This window comes from Tupaia chinensis, unplaced genomic scaffold (assembly GCF_000334495.1).
Source record: "Tupaia chinensis unplaced genomic scaffold, TupChi_1.0 Scaffold143596_1, whole genome shotgun sequence".
NCBI lineage: Eukaryota > Metazoa > Chordata > Mammalia > Scandentia > Tupaiidae > Tupaia > Tupaia belangeri.
Window position 1 is genome coordinate 48,117 of NW_006203442.1, and position 19,627 is coordinate 67,743.

General features: G+C 50.3%; 1 gene segment (V, D, J or C); it reads left to right on the plus strand.

Moving 5' to 3' along the window:
• Nucleotides 1-17,369: 17,369 nt before the first annotated feature.
• Nucleotides 17,370-19,627, plus strand: part of LOC102478406 (immunoglobulin heavy constant gamma 1-like) — a 2,708-nt gene continuing 450 nt past the window's right edge. Inside the window, 5 exon segments of the C gene segment in view lie at nt 17,370-17,397; nt 18,470-18,757; nt 19,031-19,069; nt 19,171-19,500; nt 19,592-19,622. Coding sequence covers nt 17,370-17,397; nt 18,470-18,757; nt 19,031-19,069; nt 19,171-19,500; nt 19,592-19,622 — 716 coding nt within the window.

Consider the following 19,627-nt stretch of genomic DNA (forward strand, 5'->3'; position numbering starts at 1 on the left):
CCAGCCATTTTCTCTTCTACATCTGAGATTCTATTTTCTGAATGATCTAGTCTGCTTTTAATACTTTCAAGGGAGATTTTGACTTCTTGTATTATAGACTTCAACTCTAGCAGTTCCATTTGAGTCTTTTGTAAAGTGTGCAATTCCTCTTTTAGGCCTTGCAAGAATTTCCTCATCTCCTGGAACTCGTCAACTTCTTTCTCCTTTCTCTTTAGCAGTTCATTATCTCTCTTCTCTTCCATCTCTGTTAGCTTCGACATTATGAATGCTCTAAATTCCTTATCAGACATTTCCATGATTTTCACCGAACTGCGTGTGGATGAAGAAGAGTTACTCTTTTACCTTGGAGGAGAGGTATTTTTTCGTTTTCCCATATTTCTCATGACCGATTTCTTGTCATCTGATGGATGGTGTGTTTCTTTCAAATTCTTGAAGTTCAGCCTAGTTCTCAGGAGTCATGTGGAACCTCCTTCTGAAAGCCTGGCCTCTTCTGTATTCTATGATTGAAACTGACTAACAGATGTACAAACACAAGAGATGGGTGTGATTGCCAGATGTGGTGTGTGTGAAGGTGTGGGGCCTGGGGAAAGACATTTGGAAGAGGGATACAGAGACAGAGCATTGACGGGACAGGGAGGTAGTGGTATTATTTGTTGAAGATATTTTGATCAGCAAGATTGGGGAGAAATGTTCACATATTGAAATGTTCACTTTGTAAGCTAAATAATGTGATTAAACATATAAATAAATAAATTTTAAAAAGAAACATTTTAAATAATGAAAAGACAGAGACAGAAATGCAGAGAAAGACAGGGAGAAGGAGACAGGGGCTCTACCAGTGTAGATTCTCTGCAGAATATCTTCATTCCTCTTACATCTGGAATCACTAGATCTCAGCTCTCATGGCACACTCGGTCTTCTTCTTGCCTGCCTTTTTTTGCCTAGTTGAGAAGGGGAGAGAGGAAGTGATTATTACAAAGATAAAAGATTTCAGAGCCAAGAAAAAACTTTACCTTAAAAAAATTTTTAGAAAAGAATTTAAAAATGAAAAGACAGAGACAGAAAGGCAGAAAGAGACAGAGAGAAAGGCAGAAAGAGACAGAGAGAAAGAGACAGGGGCTCTACCAGCATAGATTCTCAGCAGAATGTCTTCATTGCACTTATCTCTGAAATCACTAGATCTCAGCTCTCAACTTTCAGCTCTCAGCTCTCAGCTTTTATGGTGAACTCAGTCTTCTGGCCTGCCTATTTTTGCCAGGGTAGATTCTCAGCAGAACATCTTCATTCCTCTTATCTCTGAAATTACCTATATCTAAGTATTTCAATTTGGGATGCTAATACAATGATATTGCGTCTTCCCTTTAAAATTCCTGGGGTTTTTCTGTTGGTATAAAAGGAAAAAAGTTGAATTTTATATTTTAAATTTCCGTTTTTCAACTTTGCTATAATCATTTACAGTTTCAGGAAACTTCTTTTTTTGTCAACACTTCGGGATTTTCTTTTTTTTTTTTTCCATCCACAGTATTTATTTATCAAGAGAAACTATTCTTTAGCCCATGCATTCATGTTTCATAGTTCAGGAACATGGTACCAAGCCAATGACATTCTTTACCTTCCAAAATCACTTTTTACTCTGAAGGAGTACAAACTCTACTCATCTACTCACCAGCCTTCCTCATCTCTTCAAAATCTTTCATGGAACCATAATTTCTGTAGAAATATGCATATGCCTTCTTTTTTAGTTTAGCCATGGCAAACTTCCAGAAAGCTGCACCACTCAGGGATACAATGAACGCTCCAACAATATGAAATCGCAGACGCCTGGCCAGAAGGCCACGCAGCTGAGGTTTCACCAAAGCACTGGAAGCCATGGCCGTTACTGTGCCTTGACACCAATGTCCTTCCCGGCTGAAGAAGAAATGCAACTCTTTGGGATTTTCTACATATAAATAATGTCATCTGTAAACAAAAGTACTTTTATTTCTTTCTCCACAATCTGTGTTTCATTTGCCCTTTTCATGTCCTAATGCATCAGCTAGGACCTCCACTAAGGTGTTGAGTAGGAGTGGTAGAGGAACATTTTTTGTCTTGTTCCTGATCTTAGGGAGAAAGCATATTGTTTCTCATCATTAAGCATGATGCCAACTGCAAAGGTTTTTTAATTATTTTAATTTATTTTATACATTTATTCACTATACATCACTTAGCTAGTAAGTTGAATATACCAAATATGAATATAGTTCACACCAGTACAGTTGAGGATACAAAACCCATTATCATCAACAGATAATAATCCATTTCTGTGTCCAATAAATGTCTTGCCTCTCTATTTTCCTTCTTAATTTCTTTCCTTACATTCTCCCCCTTCTCTCACACTCTTCCCACATTGTCTCTAGTATCTGTAACCCTTTTAAATGCTTCTATGTCCTTTAATCTTTCAGTTTCCACCATAGAGTGCAGACAGTCAGTATATGTAAGGTGGAGACATACAATGTCTCGGTTTTCTTTTTAAAGAATTATTTTATTTAACTTTATTTATTTGTTTATATGACCAGAAAGGGACAGAGCGAGATCAAGAGAGAGAGAGGAAAAATGAGAAACCAAATCGCCAGCTCTGGGACTCTAACCAAGGTCAGCCGTGTGGGTGTCCAGCACCCTTAACCACCATGCCCCTGCCAGCACCACAATGTCCCTCTTTCATAGTCTGGCTTGCTCCACTCAGCAGTAGATCTTTCATATCCATCCATGTTCTGTCAGATGCCAAGGCCTTGTTGTTCTTTTTATGGTTGAGTAGTATTCCATAGAGTTTATCTGCCACACTTTTCCAATCCATTCATCTGTTGGTGGACATTTGGGTTAGTTCCATGTCTTAGCAATTGTGAATAATGCTTCAATAAACAGATGTGCAATGCAAGCACTTTTTCAACTGAGAATTCTGCTATCCTGGGTAGATAGCCAGGACTAGAATTGCTGGATAATATGGTAGTACTATTTGTAGGTCTTTGAGGAACCTCCATATTGTTCACAGTGGCTGGACCAATTTACATTCCCACCAGCAGTAGAGGAGCTGCAAGTTTTTTGTAGACATCTTTTATCAATTTGTGTTTATTTTCCTCTACTCAAATTTTGCTAAGAGTTTTCGTTTTTTATTTTTTAAATATTTTATTAGTTTTTATGCAGTCAATCATTGTATATCATTACAGCATACAAAATGAATCTTCCAGCATGAATACACTGTATATTAGTCCAGTTAATGATATTATCAACATCATCATCAACAGACAATTCTCCATATTTTTGTCGCAGAAATTTTTTTGAGGTTTTGAATCGCTTTATTGCCAGTGTTTCCATGTAATAAAATACAATAAAGTCATGATGGTTTAAGTTAATACATTCTTTCTTTGCGTTTAAATACTGCACATCTTTACAACACATAAAATGAATGTTCCCAGCACGAACACACTGTACATTAGTCCACTCAGACATACTACCATACACATTATTACCAGGCAAGTTTCCATTTCTGTGTCCATTAAATATTGGTCTTTTTGTCTTTGATTTCCTCCCCCTTGCCCCCTGTTGCCCACTCTCCTCCCACACTATCTCTAGTGCCCACAGGTGCTCTCCACATACATTCCAGTCTTTCACTTTCTGTAATAGAGTGCAGATATTTGGTGTATATAAAGCGGGACGTCCAATGGCTCACTTTCATAGTCTGGCTTGCTTCACTTAGCATTCTATCTTCCATATTTGTCCACTTTCTACCAAATGCCAGGGTCTCTTTTTTTTATGGCTGAGTAATATTCAATGTATATATGTGCCACATTTTTTCAGTCCATTCACCTCTTAGACATTCAGATCGATGCCTTGTCTTAGCAATTGTGAATAAGGCTGCAACAAGCATGGATGTGCAAATGTTTTTCCAACTTAGGGTATTTCTATCCTGGGTATCCTTATACACCCAGGAGTGGAATTTCTGGATTGTACGACAGTTCTATTTGTAGGCTTCTGAGGAACCTCCATTTGTCCTGCACAGTGGCTGAACTAATTTACCTTTCCACCAATAGTTTAGGAGAGTTCCCTTCCCACCACATCCCCACCAGCATTTATCATTTTATTTTTTTTTAATTTTGGCTATTCTGACTGGAGTTCGTGGTATCTCATTGTGGTTTTGATTTGCATCTCCTTTATGATAAGAGATGTTGAAAATTTTTCATATGCTTATTGGCTAGTTGTATGTCTTCCTTGGAGAGTTTGTTCAGCTCACTTCCCTATATTATTAGTATTATTATTATTTATACATTCAATCACTATACATCATTTAGATTGTAAAGAGACTTTACGCAGCATGATATACACCTCAGACCACCCAGTTGAGAATACTATACACATCCTCATCAACAGGTAATAAACCATAACTGTGTCCCACAAAATTCTTATCGCTCTATTTATTTTCCTCAATTTTCCTTTTCAACACTCTTCTCCTCTTCCACTCTCCTTCCACTTTGTTCCAAATGCCGATAACAATTTTCAATGCTTTTATGTCCTCCAGTCTTTCAGTCTCTACCATAGAGGGCAGACAGTCAGTAATGTTAAGTGGAAACATACAATGTCTCTCATTCATAGACTGACTTGCTTCACTCAGCAATAAATCTTTCATACTCAGCCACTTTCTATCAAAAGCCAGAGACTTGTTTTTTATGGCTGAATAGTATTCCATGGAGTAATGTGCCACACTTTTTCAATCCATTCATCTGTTTGTGGACATTTGGGTTGATTCCATGTCTTAGTAATCGTGAATAATGCTGCAATAAATATAGAATGAAAGAGCTTTTCCAACTAAGCATCTTCCTGTCCTTTGGGTAGATAGCCAGGAGTGGAATTGCAGAATCATATGATAGTTCTATTTGAAGGTCTTTGAGGAACCTCCATATTGTTCTCCACAGTGGCTGGAACAATTGCATTCCCACCCACAATGTAGGATAGTTCTCTTTCACCACATCCCCACCAGTATTTATCATTTCTTGTTTTTTTAATCTTCACCATTTGACTGGGCTTAGGTGGTACCGTATTGTAGTTTTGATTGGCATCTCCCTAATGATGAGAGATGTTGAGCATTTTTTCATATGCTTTTTGGCAGTTCGTATGTCCTCCTTACAGGGCTGCTTGTTGAGCTCATTTTCCTATCTTTTAATTGTGTTAATAATTTTCTTCCAGTTAAACCATTTGAGTTCCCTATGTATTCTGATTATTGGTCCCTTATCTGAGGCACAGTTTAGAAAAATACTCTCCCATTCTGAGGGTTGTTGATTCACACTAATTACTGTGTCCTTTCCTGTGCAGAAACTTCTTAGTCTGATGTAATCCCACTTGCCTATTTTGGGAGTTATTGCCTGTACTTTAAGGGTCTTGCTTAAGAAGTCTTTGCCTACCCCAGTGTCTCTCAGAATTTCCCCAATGTTTTCCACTAGTAGTTTTATATTTTGTGGCTTAGGTTTAGATCTTTAATCCACTTTGAGATAATTTTTGTTAATGGTGACAGATAGGGGTTCAGATCCATCTTTCTGCAGGTGGGTACCCTATTTTTCCAGCACCATTTGCTAAAGATATCTTCCTTTTCCCACTCGATTGACTGGTACCAATTGGCATAAATCAATTGGCTATATGTTTTGGAGTTTATTTCTTGGGTCACTACTCTGTTCCATTGGTCCTCATGTCTGTTTTTGTGTCAGTACCATTCTGGGGTTTCTTCTTATTTATTTTTAAATTTATTTACATTTATCACATGTCTTTACAGTATACATTTCTTTATCCAACACAAATACCATGGATGTCAGTCAAGACAAAGATATTACTGTATACATTATCATCACCAAATAGCTTCTCATTTTTTGTCAATTAAGCATACTTTTACCAGTTTTTTCCTTCTCCTTTCCCCTCCCTCCCTTCCATACTAAACTTTTTTTCACATTTAATTAATTCACAAAAGATCTTAAAGTATGGACAAAGCTAGAATCTAGTGATAAGTGCACTGTAATTTTCTTCTGAAGCCTTTTTCTCTCTCTCTTCATTCTGCTTTTACTAAAGAGAGGTATAAACTAACTTATTTGCAAAAAAATTGAGTTCATCTCAATTTGGTCTGTTATTTGCACAAAGCCCCAGAAGAATTCAATTTCTGTTGCTAGGCAACAGATACTAATGCATTATTGAACTTATGCAAATAACTATTCTGCCACAAAATACGAATGCTCACAAATATTTTCCAATTGCAAAGGGGTCAGGAAGGGAAAATAGTTTATCTTTCTATTAAAAAAACTTTTTTAACAAACTGCTGAATCTATCAACAACTCAAAAGAAAACAAAAATCCTTACATCTGGAAGACAGAGCATAGAAGAAAATGAGTAATGTTTTAGAAAAAAGTCATAGAATTCTATTTCACCAGTTCAGTCTCATATAATCTCTCTTTTGTTGAGTTTGCAGTGTTACTATGGTCTGATCTTCCTGTTATAATTAAACATTATTATTGATATTTCAGAACTTGTCCCTACCATTAAGTTGGCCTTTTTCTTGGTCACTTTTTGCTCTCTTATTTTTCTGTCGGCTTTAGTTTTCCTGGTAGAGCACTCCCTTCAGAACATCTCGGAGAGCTGGTCTGGTGTTGGTAATTCTTTCAGGTTTTATCTGAGAATGTTTATATCTTTTCTTCCCACATGAAACATAATCTTGCCAGATACAGTATTTTTGGTTGAAATTATTTTTTTACTTAACACTTTGAATATATTTTTTTCTTTTTTTAATTTTATTTTTATTTATTATCATAATCTTGTATATATTACATTGAGTCACATATATCTTTACAGAGTACGACTTTTGTTTTTCCAGAAGGAATACCTTGCATATCTACTTTTGTTTTTCCAGAAGGAATACCTTGCATATCAGTCAAGACGAAGACATTACTGTCCACGTCATCATCAAACAGCTTTTTATTTCCCAGATTATTATCATCATCATTTTTTTAGATATTCAGTAAATATATATCGTTTTGCTTGTAAAAGGAATTTACTATTATTATCATCATCATGTTTTAGATATTCAGTAAGTATATATCGTTTTGCTTGTAAAAGGAATTTACCCAACATGAACTACTTCTTAGACCAGTCCAGCTGAGAATGCTACACACATCATCATCAACAGGTAATAAGCCATTTCTGTGTCTCACTAATGTCATGCCTCTTTATTCTCTTGCTATCTTTCTCTGTGCTATTCCCTTCTCATCATCATGTTTTAGATATTCAGTAAGTATATATCGTTTTGCTTGTAAAAGGAATTTACCCAACATGAACTACTTCTTAGACCAGTCCAGCTGAGAATGCTACACACATCATCATCAACAGGTAATAAGCCATTTCTGTGTCTCACTAATGTCATGCCTCTTTATTCTCTTGCTATCTTTCTCTGTGCTATTCCCTTCTCCCACCCCATTCCACAGTCTTCAGCACTCTTAACTATTTTCATTGCTTTTATGCCCTCCAGTATTTCGATCTCTACCGTAAAGTGTGGATAGTAGGTATTTATTAAGTGGATACATTGATTGCATTGTTTCTGACGAGAGGTCAGATGTATGTTAGCCTGATGGGATATCCTTTGAAATGAACTTGCCATTTTTCTCTTGACAATTTTAGCATCTTATCTCTGTCTGTGGTTTTGGTCAACCAGGCTATGATGTGCCTCGGGAGAGATCTTCTCAGGTTGATTGTACGCGGGGTGCTTTGTATGTCTTGGGTCTGGGTCGTAGAGTGCCTCTCTAGGTTTGGAGAGTTTTCTCCCAGGATTTCATGAAATAGATCATCAATGCCCTGAGTAGTTTCCTCACGTTCTGGGATACTGATGAGCTCAATTTGGGGGCATCAAATAGTATCTAATATTACTTGTATATTATTCTCAATTTTGGGGGGTCATTTTCTCAGTATTTTTGGTGACTTTGTCTAGGTCAGAGGTTATATCTTCTACATCTGAGATTCCAGCTTCTGCATGATCTAATCTGCTTTTAATTACTGTCGAGGGGGGTTTGATTTCATATATTACAGCCTTCATCTCTAGCAGTTCCGTTATATTCTTTTTTATGGTGTGTATTTCCTCTTTCAGATCGTGGAAGAACTTTCCCACCTCCTGGAACTCATTGTCCCTTTACTCCTGCATTTTCTGGAGTTCGTTGTTTCTCTTCATCTATGTTAGTTTTGCCACTATGGATATCCTAAATTCTTTATCTGACATTTCCATCAGTTCCATTGTACTGTATTAGAAGATGAAGGGCTGCTCTTTACCCTTGGTGGAGAGATATTTTCTTCATTTCCCATATTTCTTGTGCCTTTGTGATGGCTTCTGGTCATCTGATGCATTATACGTTACTTCCTACCTTCTCAAAGTTCATTCTGAGTGTTAGAGGCATGCAGAAGATGGCCTGGCTTTTCTATAGGTGTTGGGCCGGAAGGAGAGGTTTGGGGCCAATACCTCACTGTTTTGATTATCACAGCTTTGTAATATATTTTAGAGTCAGGAAGTGAGATGCCACCCACTCCACTCTTTTTGCAAGAATTGTTTTGGCAATATGGGGTCTCATGATTCCAGACAAATTCCATGATTGTCTTTTCTAGATCTGTGAAGAATGTCTCTTATAATTTTATAGGGATTGCATTAATATGTAGATTAGTTTGGGTAGGATTGACATTTTGATGATATTAATTCTTTCAGTCCATGAACATGAAATGTCCTTCTCCTTTTTTGTGTCATTTTCTATTTTTTTGTAAGATTTTCATACTTTTTCTTATAGAGGTCTTTGACTTCCTTGGTTAGTTTTATTCATAGAAATCTTATACTTTTTGTGGCAATGGTAAGTGGGATTATTTTCTTCACTACTGTCTCTATCTGCTTGCTTTATTTGTTTAAAGAAATACTACAGATTTTTGTAAGTTAATTTTGAATCCAGCCACTTTCCTGTATGAATTTATTACTTTTTCATGGGTACTATTGGGTCTTCGATGTATACAATCATATCATCTGCAAACAGAGATTATTTCACCTCTTTTTTCCCTATCAGAATGCCTTATTTCATTCTCTTATCTGATTGCATTGGCTAGGACTTCCAGTACTATATTGGATAGAGAGTGGGCAGCTTTGTCTTGTACCAGTTTTTAGAGGAAAAGCTTTCAGCTTTTCCCCATTCAGCATAATGTTAGCTATAGGTTTTTCAAAGATGGCTTTTTTTTTTCATAGAAGTACCATGTGGTACATGACTCATATGTGACTGGATTCCACTGATAGTATTTTATTGTCATGGGACATCACCCTGTCCATACAGGACACCCATATCTATCTCTCTTCTTTCGAGCCTCGCTGGGCTGCTTTTCTGAGACTCATAGCAAGTAGAGATCACCTTTTACAAGTTCTGATCAATGAAAGAGTGAAAGAATGTGACAGTGCCTTGAAGTGAGATGATGACATAACAGCAGCTATGGCCTGGAAGTCAGGGGGCAGCTAACAAGGAACCTGGTGCCAGGCAAAGGCTGCAGACTGTGCCAGGCCTCAGACATGCAGCTGTCAGAACTGGGCAGTGGAGTCTCTGCCTCTTGCCTGCAGCTGCAGATAAGTGATTGCAAAACCAGATCCTTCATAGTTTTCATTAGCTATGTGTAGCTCCCTTCATTAAGGGATTAGAGGAATAACATTAGTCCAGAGAAGTATTGCTGGATTGCAAGCAGTATTTTTAAATAATACAGAAAGTCCAAACATTATTGGCAGGGGGGGGGGGGGGGGGGGAACTGACTTCTTCTAGATCCCAAACAGTAAGAGGGGACTCTGCTCAAGGGGTTAGAGGACAAGGTTGTTGGCCAAGAGCTGGTGAGAGGGCATGGCTGCCCCTCTGCGGCTGCTCTATGGCAAGCTCCAGCCACCAATTTAAACATAATGACGGGGTGATCAAGAATAAGGCAGATAGAAACTGTCCATGAAAAACCTTTGGGTGTGGTCACTAGCACATGGACATGATTGAGAGCAGACAGAAGCTAAGTCAGTCTGACAGATCTCTGAGCAACTATATTGCAAGAACGGGCAGACAAACAAAGAAACCATAGACGTGGTTCGTGAACGGTGATCCATCCATCCCATGAGCCTTAAACAAAGCTCAGGGAAGAAGTGCACTGAAAAGCTATTCAGTCCCCACTTCGGGTGTGGCCGAAATGAGTTCTAGGAGACGCTGGAGGACGCCCACGGCCGTGGAGAGTGGCTGACAGGGAGATGCCCCTGGAGTAGAGTCAGGCTGCCATAGTCCTCAGCCAGCGGAGCAGAGCACCTGAGGCTGGGAGACGGCAGAAGTGTGTCTCTGCCGTTCTGGAGCCTGCGACCTGGCAAGGGCCCTCTCTCTGCGTCACCCCATGGTGGAGGCAGAAGGGCAAGCCAACGAGCAAGCAGGGGAGAGGTGGGACTCACAGTCCTGTGACAGACACACCACCCACTAGCTAGCCACTCCCCTGACAGTGTTGTGAGCCACTCCCGGAGCAGTGCCTAAGCACCTCTTCATGGCCTCGCCTCTCAACACCTGCACAATGGCAATGGGATTTTAACCAGGATTTGCAAAGCCCTTCAAGCCACAGCAAGAAAACACCACATCTCTGTCTCTCTCTGTCTGTCTGGCCAGCATACGGGCCCTATAGCAAAAAAAAAAAAAGAAAAGAAAAGAAAGAAAAAGAAAACACCACACAGGAGGGGCTCTGCCTTGCCTGGAAGCGGACGTTGGGGTTTCTGTAAACACTTGAGGGGAAGGGTCTAGTCAGCTTCCCAGGGGCAGTGTTTATTCATTCTCCTGACCCTTTCGCCACTGAATATGGGAGGAAGAGAAGTAATTAATTTCTTTCTCTAAAAGGTTTGCAAGGTCACAGGAGGGTTTCCCAGCGATGAGCTCCACCCCACAGCAGTCAGGCTGGCTATTAGAGAGAGGAGTGGGGCCAGCAGGTGGCCTGGGGTTAGGGTGTTGGACTCCCACATGGCCCACCACGGCTCAAGTGCTGGGCCCAGGAGCTTATAGACAGTACCCGACCGTGAGCACGCGTGCCCGAACCCTGAGGGGAGGGGATTGTGGCTTGGCCATCCTCCTGAGGGGCGACATCCCCCTTTCCTTCTCGCTGTCTCTCACCAGCAAGCGCACAAACCCACTGGCCGAAACCTAAGAGAGAGGCAAGTGTGGGTGTGCACGTGGAGAGACGGGGCCTTACACACTACACCGGAGCAGAGGAGGGGGCGTGCAGAGACGGGGCCTTACACACTACGACGGAGCAGGAGAGGGGGCGTGCAGAGACATGGCCTTACACACTACGGCGGAGCAGGAGAGGGGGCGTGCAGAGACGGGCCCTTACACACTAGGGCGGAGCAGGAGAGGGTGCGTGCAAAGACGGGGCCGGTCAACCCTAGGGCAGGGGGGGCGGCCCTTACACACTACGGCAGAGCAGGAGAGGGGGCGTGCAGAGACGGGGCCTTACACACTAGGGCGGAGCAGGAGAGGGGGCGTACATGGAGAGACGGGGTCTTACACACTGCAGCGGAGCAGGAGAGGGGGCGTGCAGAGACGGGGACCTTACACACTACGGCGGAGTAGGAGAGGGGGCGTGGAGAGACGGGGCCTTACACACTACGGCGGAGCAGGAGAGGGTGTGTGGAGAGACGGGGCCTTACACACTACGACGGCGGAGCAGGAGAGGGGGTGTGCAGAGACAGGGGCCCTTACACACTACGGCGGAGCAGGAGAGCCGCGTACGTTGAGAGACGGGGGCCTTTACACCCTGCGGAGAGCCGTGCGGGGCTTCTCAGAAAATTACAGCACACTGCTGCATGGTCCAACGTCCGACCTCCAGGTATTACGAAGAGATTTGGAATCAGGACCTCAAAGAGACACCAGCACTCCTGTTTCCTGATAGGCCAGCCCCACCCGGAGAGCAACCTGAAGCCCTCCCACGATGAAGGGCAGAGACCACATACACACCTGGGAGGGATACTGAGCCTTTCAAAAGCAGGAGATCCAGGGCCAGCAGGTGGTGTGGTGATTAAGGTGCTGGACTCCCACATGGCCACCGCGGTTCAAGTCCCAGACACAGAGGTTTGAAACTCAGGCTGGGAGCACGTGCTTGGGTGCCCGAAATCCCAAGAGGAGGATGGAGAGCCCAGTTGCCTCCCCTTATGCTCTGGTATCCCACGGGGAGGCCCCCTGTCCTTTGGGGAGAGCTGGCTGCAGAAAGGGGTCATAACAGCCAAGAGGAAGGGGCGGGGCGCGTGGGGAGGCCAGCCGCACAGGGGACTGCACTGGCTACAGTAGCACAGGCGCCCCGGGGTTCCCCTGTCCCCACCCACACACACCACATCAGGGCCTGGACTCCCCACAACCTCTGACACAGAAACCACCCCTAGAAAAGGGAACTTCAGGCCCTGAGCCCTGCCCCCAGTTTCGGTCCCACTCTCCGAGTTTAAGGCGGGAGGGCTGAGTTCACATCCCTGGGGGCTGCGCTGCCAACTCCCAGGAAGCTGGAGCCACAGCAACTGACAGCATGGGGCGCAGCCCCATGTGCCACAGCTCAGGCAGAAGACTGGGAAGCTCCCTCCCCACTCACTTTGGGGAGTGTGTAGGAGCCTGAGGCAGAGGCTGCCGGAGCCAGCGCAGGGCAGGTGAGTGCCTTGGGGAGAGGGAGGGACAGGCAGGACAGGACAGGCCCACGCTGACCAGGCAGAGCCCCCGGGCTGATGAGGCCTGCACCAGGAGCAGATGGCACAGGGCAGGCGGACCTGCTGTCTGAGGCATGGCCCACGAGCTATGCTATGAGCAGGACAATGCCCACCTGGACGTCAAGCACAGGGCAGGGGCAGGAGGGGTCAGGGCTGAGGATGCAGCACAGAGGAGGGGGCGCAGATGAACAGAGTGCCCTGTCCAGGTGGCCCAAGGCCACGGCGGGGCAGAGGCGGTGGCTGACTGGGAGAAGAGGTACACAGGCTGCGGAGGGTCTCGGCCTGGGAGCAAGGGGCACAGCCCCCCCACAAAGGTGGGAGGTTGTGTCTTTTGCTGCAGTACAACCTGGAGGCTGTCAGTCTGGGAGTGTGGCCGAGTGTGCAGAGCAGGTGTGCAGGCAGGCGTGGGGCTACGAGGTCCAGGAGCTCACCCCAGGGGACCAGGTGGGGCTCTGTGGGATGGAGCAAGCCCAGGTGCCCAACCTGGGCTGAGGGATGGCAGGGGAGTGTAGGGTGGAGAAGGGCTGGAATCTCAGGGAGAGCAACAGGACAGAAACAAGTGAGCAGGGGTAGGGGGGAGCAGGGAGAGCAGGGGAGGGCAGGGAGCTCAGGGAGAGTAGGGGAGGCTAGGGGAAGGCAGGGAGCATAGGAGAGAGCAGGGGAGAGCGGTGGAGGGTAGGAGTGAGCAGGAGGCTCAGGGATAGCAAGGGATGTGGGGAGGGCAGAGCGCTCAGACAAAGCAGGGGAGAAGAGGCAGGAGGACTGCCGAAATGGGCAGAGGGGGGCAGGGGAGGGGAGGGCGGGGGTGGAGAAAGGCAGGACAAGAGATTCAATGTGAGCAGCAGAGAAGCAGGACCAGGGGAGAGCAGGGAAGAATAAAGGAGGGCTGGGGAGAACAGGAGAGGGTAAGAGAGGGCAGGAAGCTCAGGCAGAGCAGGGAGGGGAGGGCAGGGAAGGGAGTTCAGAGCAAGCAGCAGGGGAACTGGAGCAGGTGAGCAGATTTAGACATAGAGCAGGAGGGGGGAGGGGGGCAGGGAGCTCACAGAAAGCAGGGGTGGGGAGAAGAGGCAGGAGGACAGTAGAGAAGGGCAAGCATGGGGAGGGGAGGGTGGGGAGGGGTAGAGAAAGGTGGGAAAAGCAGGAAATTGAAAGTGAGAGGCAGGGGAGCAGGACCAGAGGAGAGCAGGGAGGAGGGTACAGGAGGGCAGGGAGGTAGAAGGGGGGCGGGAGTTCAGAGCAAGCAGTAGGGGATCAGGAGCTGGTAAGCAGGGGTGGAGAGAGCAGGGAAGAGCAGGAGAGGGCAGGGGAGGACAGTGAAAGCAGCAGGGGACAGGGCAGAGGGAAAGCAGGGAAGAACAGAGGATGGCAGGGGAGCCTAGGAAAGGGCAGGGAAAGAACAGAAGGGGAGGGAAAGGCAAGGGAGGGGAGGTCAGGGAATTCAGGGTGAGCAGCAGGGGAGAAAGGACAGCTGGGCAGGGAGAGTAGGGAAGGGTCTAAGAGGCCAGGGGAGCTAGGAGAGAGCAGGGGAGGGTAGAGGAGGCCAGGGGAGCTGGGAGAGAGCAGGGGAGGGTAGAGGAGGCCAGGGGAGCTGGGAGAGAGCAGGGGAGGGTAGAGGAGGCCAGGGGAGCTGGGAGAGAGCAGGGGAGGGTAGAGGAGGCCAGGGGAGCTGGGAGAGAACAGGGGAGAGTAGAGGAGGCCAGGGGAGCTGGGAGAGAACAGGGGAGAGTAGAGGAGGCCAGGGGAGCTGGGAGAGAGCAGGGGAGGGTAGAGGTGGCCAGGGGAGCTGGGAGAGAGCAGGGGAGGGTAGAGGTGGCCAGGGGAGCTGGGAGAGAGCAGGGGAGGGGAGGGAGGATAGAGGATGGAAGGTAGGCCCAGGCAAGCAGCAGAGGAGCAAAAGCAGTGGGAGGGGGAGTAGTGGAGGCCAGGGGAGCTGGGAGAGAGCAGAGGCGGGTAGTGGAGGCCAGGGGAGCTGGGAGAGAGCAGAGGCGGGTAGTGGAGGCCAGGGGAGCTGGGAGAGAGCAGAGGCGGGTAGTGGAGGCCAGGGGAGCTGGGAGAGAGCAGAGGCGGGTAGTGGAGGCCAGGGGAGCTGGGAGAGAGCAGAGGCGGGTAGTGGAGGCCAGGGGAGCTGGGAGAGAGCAGAGGCGGGTAGTGGAGGCCAGGGGAGCTGGGAGAGAGCAGAGGCGGGTAGTGGAGGCCAGGGGAGCTGGGAGAGAGCAGAGGCGGGTAGTGGAGGCCAGGGGAGCTGGGAGAGAGCAGAGGCGGGTAGTGGAGGCCAGGGGAGCTGGGAGAGAGCAGAGGCGGGTAGTGGAGGCCAGGGGAGCTGGGAGAGAGCAGAGGCGGGTAGTGGAGGCCAGGGGAGCTGGGAGAGAGCAGAGGCGGGTAGTGGAGGCCAGGGGAGCTGGGAGAGAGCAGAGGCGGGTAGTGGAGGCCAGGGGAGCTGGGAGAGAGCAGAGGCGGGTAGTGGAGGCCAGGGGAGCTGGGAGAGAGCAGAGGCGGGTAGTGGAGGCCAGGGGAGCTGGGAGAGAGCAGAGGCGGGTAGTGGAGGCCAGGGGAGCTGGGAGAGAGCAGAGGCGGGTAGTGGAGGCCAGGGGAGCTGGGAGAGAGCAGAGGCGGGTAGTGGAGGCCAGGGGAGCTGGGAGAGAGCAGAGGCGGGTAGTGGAGGCCAGGGGAGCTGGGAGAGAGCAGAGGCGGGTAGTGGAGGCCAGGGGAGCTGGGAGAGAGCAGAGGCGGGTAGTGGAGGCCAGGGGAGCTGGGAGAGAGCAGAGGCGGGTAGTGGAGGCCAGGGGAGCTGGGAGAGAGCAGAGGCGGGTAGTGGAGGCCAGGGGAGCTGGGAGAGAGCAGAGGCGGGTAGTGGAGGCCAGGGGAGCTGGGAGAGAGCAGAGGCGGGTAGTGGAGGCCAGGGGAGCTGGGAGAGAGCAGGGGAGGGGAGGGAGGGTAGAGGATGGAAGGTAGGCCCAGGCAAGCAGCAGAGGAGCAAAAGCAGGTGAGCAGAAGCAGGGCGGGGGCAGAGAGGGTAGAGGAGGGCCAGAAGAGCAGGGAGCTCAGGAAGAGCAGGGGAAAGTAGAGGAGGGAAGGCAATTCAGAGCAAGCAGTAGGGAGCAGGAGCAGGTGAGCAGGGGTAGGGAAGAGCAGAAAAGGGTCCAGGAAGGCAGGGGATGACAGGGAGCTCAGTGAGAGCAGCAGGGGAGCAGGGGCAGGGAGGGAGCAGGGAAGAGTAAACAAGGGCAGGGGAGCATAGGGGAGGTCAGGGGAGGGTAGAGAAAGACAGCGGAGTAGGGTGAGGACAGGGAGTTCAGGGTGAGCATCAGGGGAGCAGGAGCAGGTGAGCAGGGGCAGAGGAGAGCAGGGAAGGGTAGATGAGAGCAGGGGGGCCTAGAGGACAGCAGGGGAGGGTAGTTCAGGGAGACCAGAGCAGGGTAGAGGACGGAGGAAAGGTCATAGCAAGCAGCAGGGGAGCAAGAGCAGGTGAGCAGGGGCAGGAGGTAGGCAGGGGAGCATAGGGGAGGGCAGGAGAGTACGGGAAGTGCAGGGGAGCATAGGGGAGGGAAGGAGAGCACGGGGAGGGCAGGGAGTATAGGGGAGGACAGGGGAGCATAGAGGAGGGCAGGAGATCACGGGGAGGGCAAGGGAACATAGGAGAGGGCAGGGGAGGTAGAGGAGAGCGGTGTTCAGAGCAAGCAGCAGGAGGAAGAGAGCGGTGGATATGGGCACACAGGAGCCATAGGGGAGAGAGAGGGAGGGGATCAGGGAGTTCAAGGTGAGTAGGGATGGGTAGAAGAGGGAACAGAGTTCAGGACAAGCAGCATGGGAGCAGGCACAAGTGAGCAGGGGAAGGGAGCCTAGGAGAGAGTGGGGGAGGAAAGGGGAGGGCAGGGAGCACAGGGAGAGCAGAGGAGGGCAGAGGAGGGAAGGGGACATCAGGAGAGGATAGGAGAAGGAAGGGGTGCATAGAGGAGGGCAGGGAGCGAAGGGGAGGGAAGAGAAAGGCAGGGGAGGGAAGGGGATTCCAGGGAGCTCAGGGAAAGCAGGGGAGGGATGGGGATGACAAGGATCTCAAAGAGAGCAGGGAGGGGAGGGCAGGGAGCTCAGGAAGAGTAGGGGAGTGTAAGGGAGGGCAGGGAACTCAAGGAGAGCAGTAGGTCAGGGGCAGATGAGCAGGGACAGCAGGAGGGCTAGGAAGGGTAGGGGAGAGGAGGGTGGAGCCTGTCTGGGCTAAGCTTGGTGCAGGAGCAGAGAAGGTTCCCGTTCTGGGAAGTCTCTGGCAGGGCCAAAGGGGCCTGTGCGAGCGCAGGGCGAGGGTCCCAGCGGTCGGGTGCTGGCGGAGGTGGCGAGCTGGGGTCAGGCGCAGGGACAGGCAGCAGTCCTGGTGAGCCACAGGCGGTGGAGGAGCAGCAGGAGCACTAGCGGGCCAGGAGCACAGGAGCGCGGTGAGCAGAGGGAAGGCCACGGGGCAGAGCAGCCCAGGGGCCGGACTAGCTCGAAAGAGCCCTGGCTGTGGGGAAGGGCCCAGGCAGAGCTCACAGGAGGGTGCAGAGGGATGCGGCTGCAGGCCAGGAGGGGCCCAGGGCTGGCACGGAGAGAGGACCCTGGGCAGGGAAGGTCCATGGGGCTGGGACACCTGAAGGAACCATGTGGGCAGCTCTTGGGCCAGGGGCCCAGCTCTGTCCCTGGGGGCTGGTGGAGGCCCGGGACAGGAGGGCAGGCATGCTGAACTAACAGAGCGGAGGGGGCTGTGCGGGGCCTGAGCAGGAGCTGCTAGAGCCAGGGGTGCAGGGCAGAGGCCAGGCCGGGCCCTCGGGCTGAGCGGGGGACCAGATCGGAGGGGCCTGGCCTGGCAGAGGGCAGGCTTGGCTTCCTGAAGGGGCCAGGGCTCTGGCCAGCACCAGAAGGAGAAAATGGGCCTCCCTGGGTCCTGGGGGTGCTGGCAGCATGTGGGGAAGGGGAAGGCCGAGGGTGGGTGCCAGTCTCCTACCTGTGCTTGGGAGAGACGGGCTGGGCTCACGAAGCAGGTGGTCAGAGCCCACCCAGGGCCTGAGAGGGCAGAGGGCAGGGACCTGGGCGGGAGGGCCCTTGGTGGACCTCGGAGCTCAGAGGAGCGGTGGGTCGGCTGAGCGTGGATTCAGCAGCCTGAGTTGGCGGAGGCGGTGGTCTGAGGGAGCAGTCCCAGGACAGGTGTCCAGGACTGGGAGCTGGGCTACAGTACACCTGCAGAAGCCACAGGGCCTGGAGGGCAGAGCAGGTCGTGACCAAGACTGCGACCAAGGGTGGGCAGAGGCCAGCGCTCACTGCGGCCGAAGAGGGGCCACTCACCCAGGGCAGGGCTAGGCTGAGGAGCAGGCCAAGAACGGGGGCCCCTGGGCACCCCCAGGAGGCTGGAGTGGGGCAAGTAGCCAGGGGCCCAGGGCTGCGCTGACCCCAGGTCAGGCCCAGCATCCAAGGCCCTAGGGCAGCAGAGCCACGACTGGCCCTGCAAACTTTCTGAAAGCACAAGAGGAGGATGCTGGGCTCAGGGGTTCTGTTCTGGAGCCCTCAGGACAAGGAGGGAGCTCACGGGAGCCCAGTGTGGCCAGCCAGGTGGCACCTGATGCCTCTGAGCCCAGACACTGGTCCCTGCCTGGCTCCCCGCAGGAGAGCTGGGAGGGGGCTTCTGGGGCCTGGGTCTGGCTGCCTCACGCCAGGCTCAGTCAGCACCTCCTCTTGCAGCCAGCACCACGGCCCCATCAGTCTTCCCGCTGACCTCCAGCACCGACTCCAACCCCACGGCGGCCCTGGGCTGCCTGATCAAAGACTACTTCCCCGAGCCTGTGACCGTGACCTGGAACTCGGGCAAGCTGACCAGCGGCGTGCACACCTTCCCGGCCGTCCTGCAGTCCTCGGGGCTGTACGCCAGCAGCAGCATGGTGACCGTGCCAGCCAGCAGCTTGAAGGGCCAGCCCTTCGTTTGTAACGTTGCCCACCAGGCCAGCGGGACCAAACAGGATAAGAAGATTGGTGAGCAGGCCTCAGGGAGGGCACCACAGGGGCGGGCTCGCCCAGCCTCCCGCCGAGACAAGGGCGCTCTCAGCGAGCTCCCCGCACATCCCCATCAGGTGGTTCCACCAGGCCCAGGCTGGGCATAGACTGGGCACACAGAGGGAGGTGTGGGTCTCAGACCTGCCGAGAGCTGTACCTGACCTCAGCCCACCCACCGGCCGGCTCTCCCTTGCTCTGCTCGGGTGCCTTCCGACCTCCCAGACCCCACTAACCCCAGGTTTCTCTCTGCAGTTAAGCCTGTGGTCGAACCCCTGTGTCCCAAGTGCCCAGGTAAGCCAGCTGGAGCTCACCTCCAGCCCACAGAACACGCCCCAGATCAGAAGGTAGGCCCAGCCCAGGCACTGACATGTACCCCGTCTCTCCTCCACCAGCTCCTGAGCTCCTGGGGGGACCATCAGTCTTCATCTTCCCCCCAAAGCCCAAGGACACTCTCATGATCTCCCTGACACCCGAGGTCAACTGCATGGTGGTGGACGTGGGCCCTGACGACCCTGAGGTACAGTTCAACTGGTACGTGGACGGCACAGAGGTGCACACAGCCCGGGAGAAGGTGCAGGAAGAGCAGTTCAACAGCACCTACCGCGTGGTCAGCACCCTCCCCATCGCGCACCAGGACTGGCTGAAGGGCAAGGAGTTCAAGTGCAAGGTCAACAGCCGAGCCCTCCCAGCCCCCATCGAGAGGACAATCTCCAAAGTCAGAGGTGGGCAGGGAGACGGGCGGGCGGGGCCTGTGGGGCTGCCCTGGCCACCTCTGCCCTGGGGTGACCTCGGAGTTGCTCCCTGTACCCACAGGCCAGGCCCGGCAGCCCCGGGTGTACGTCATGCCAC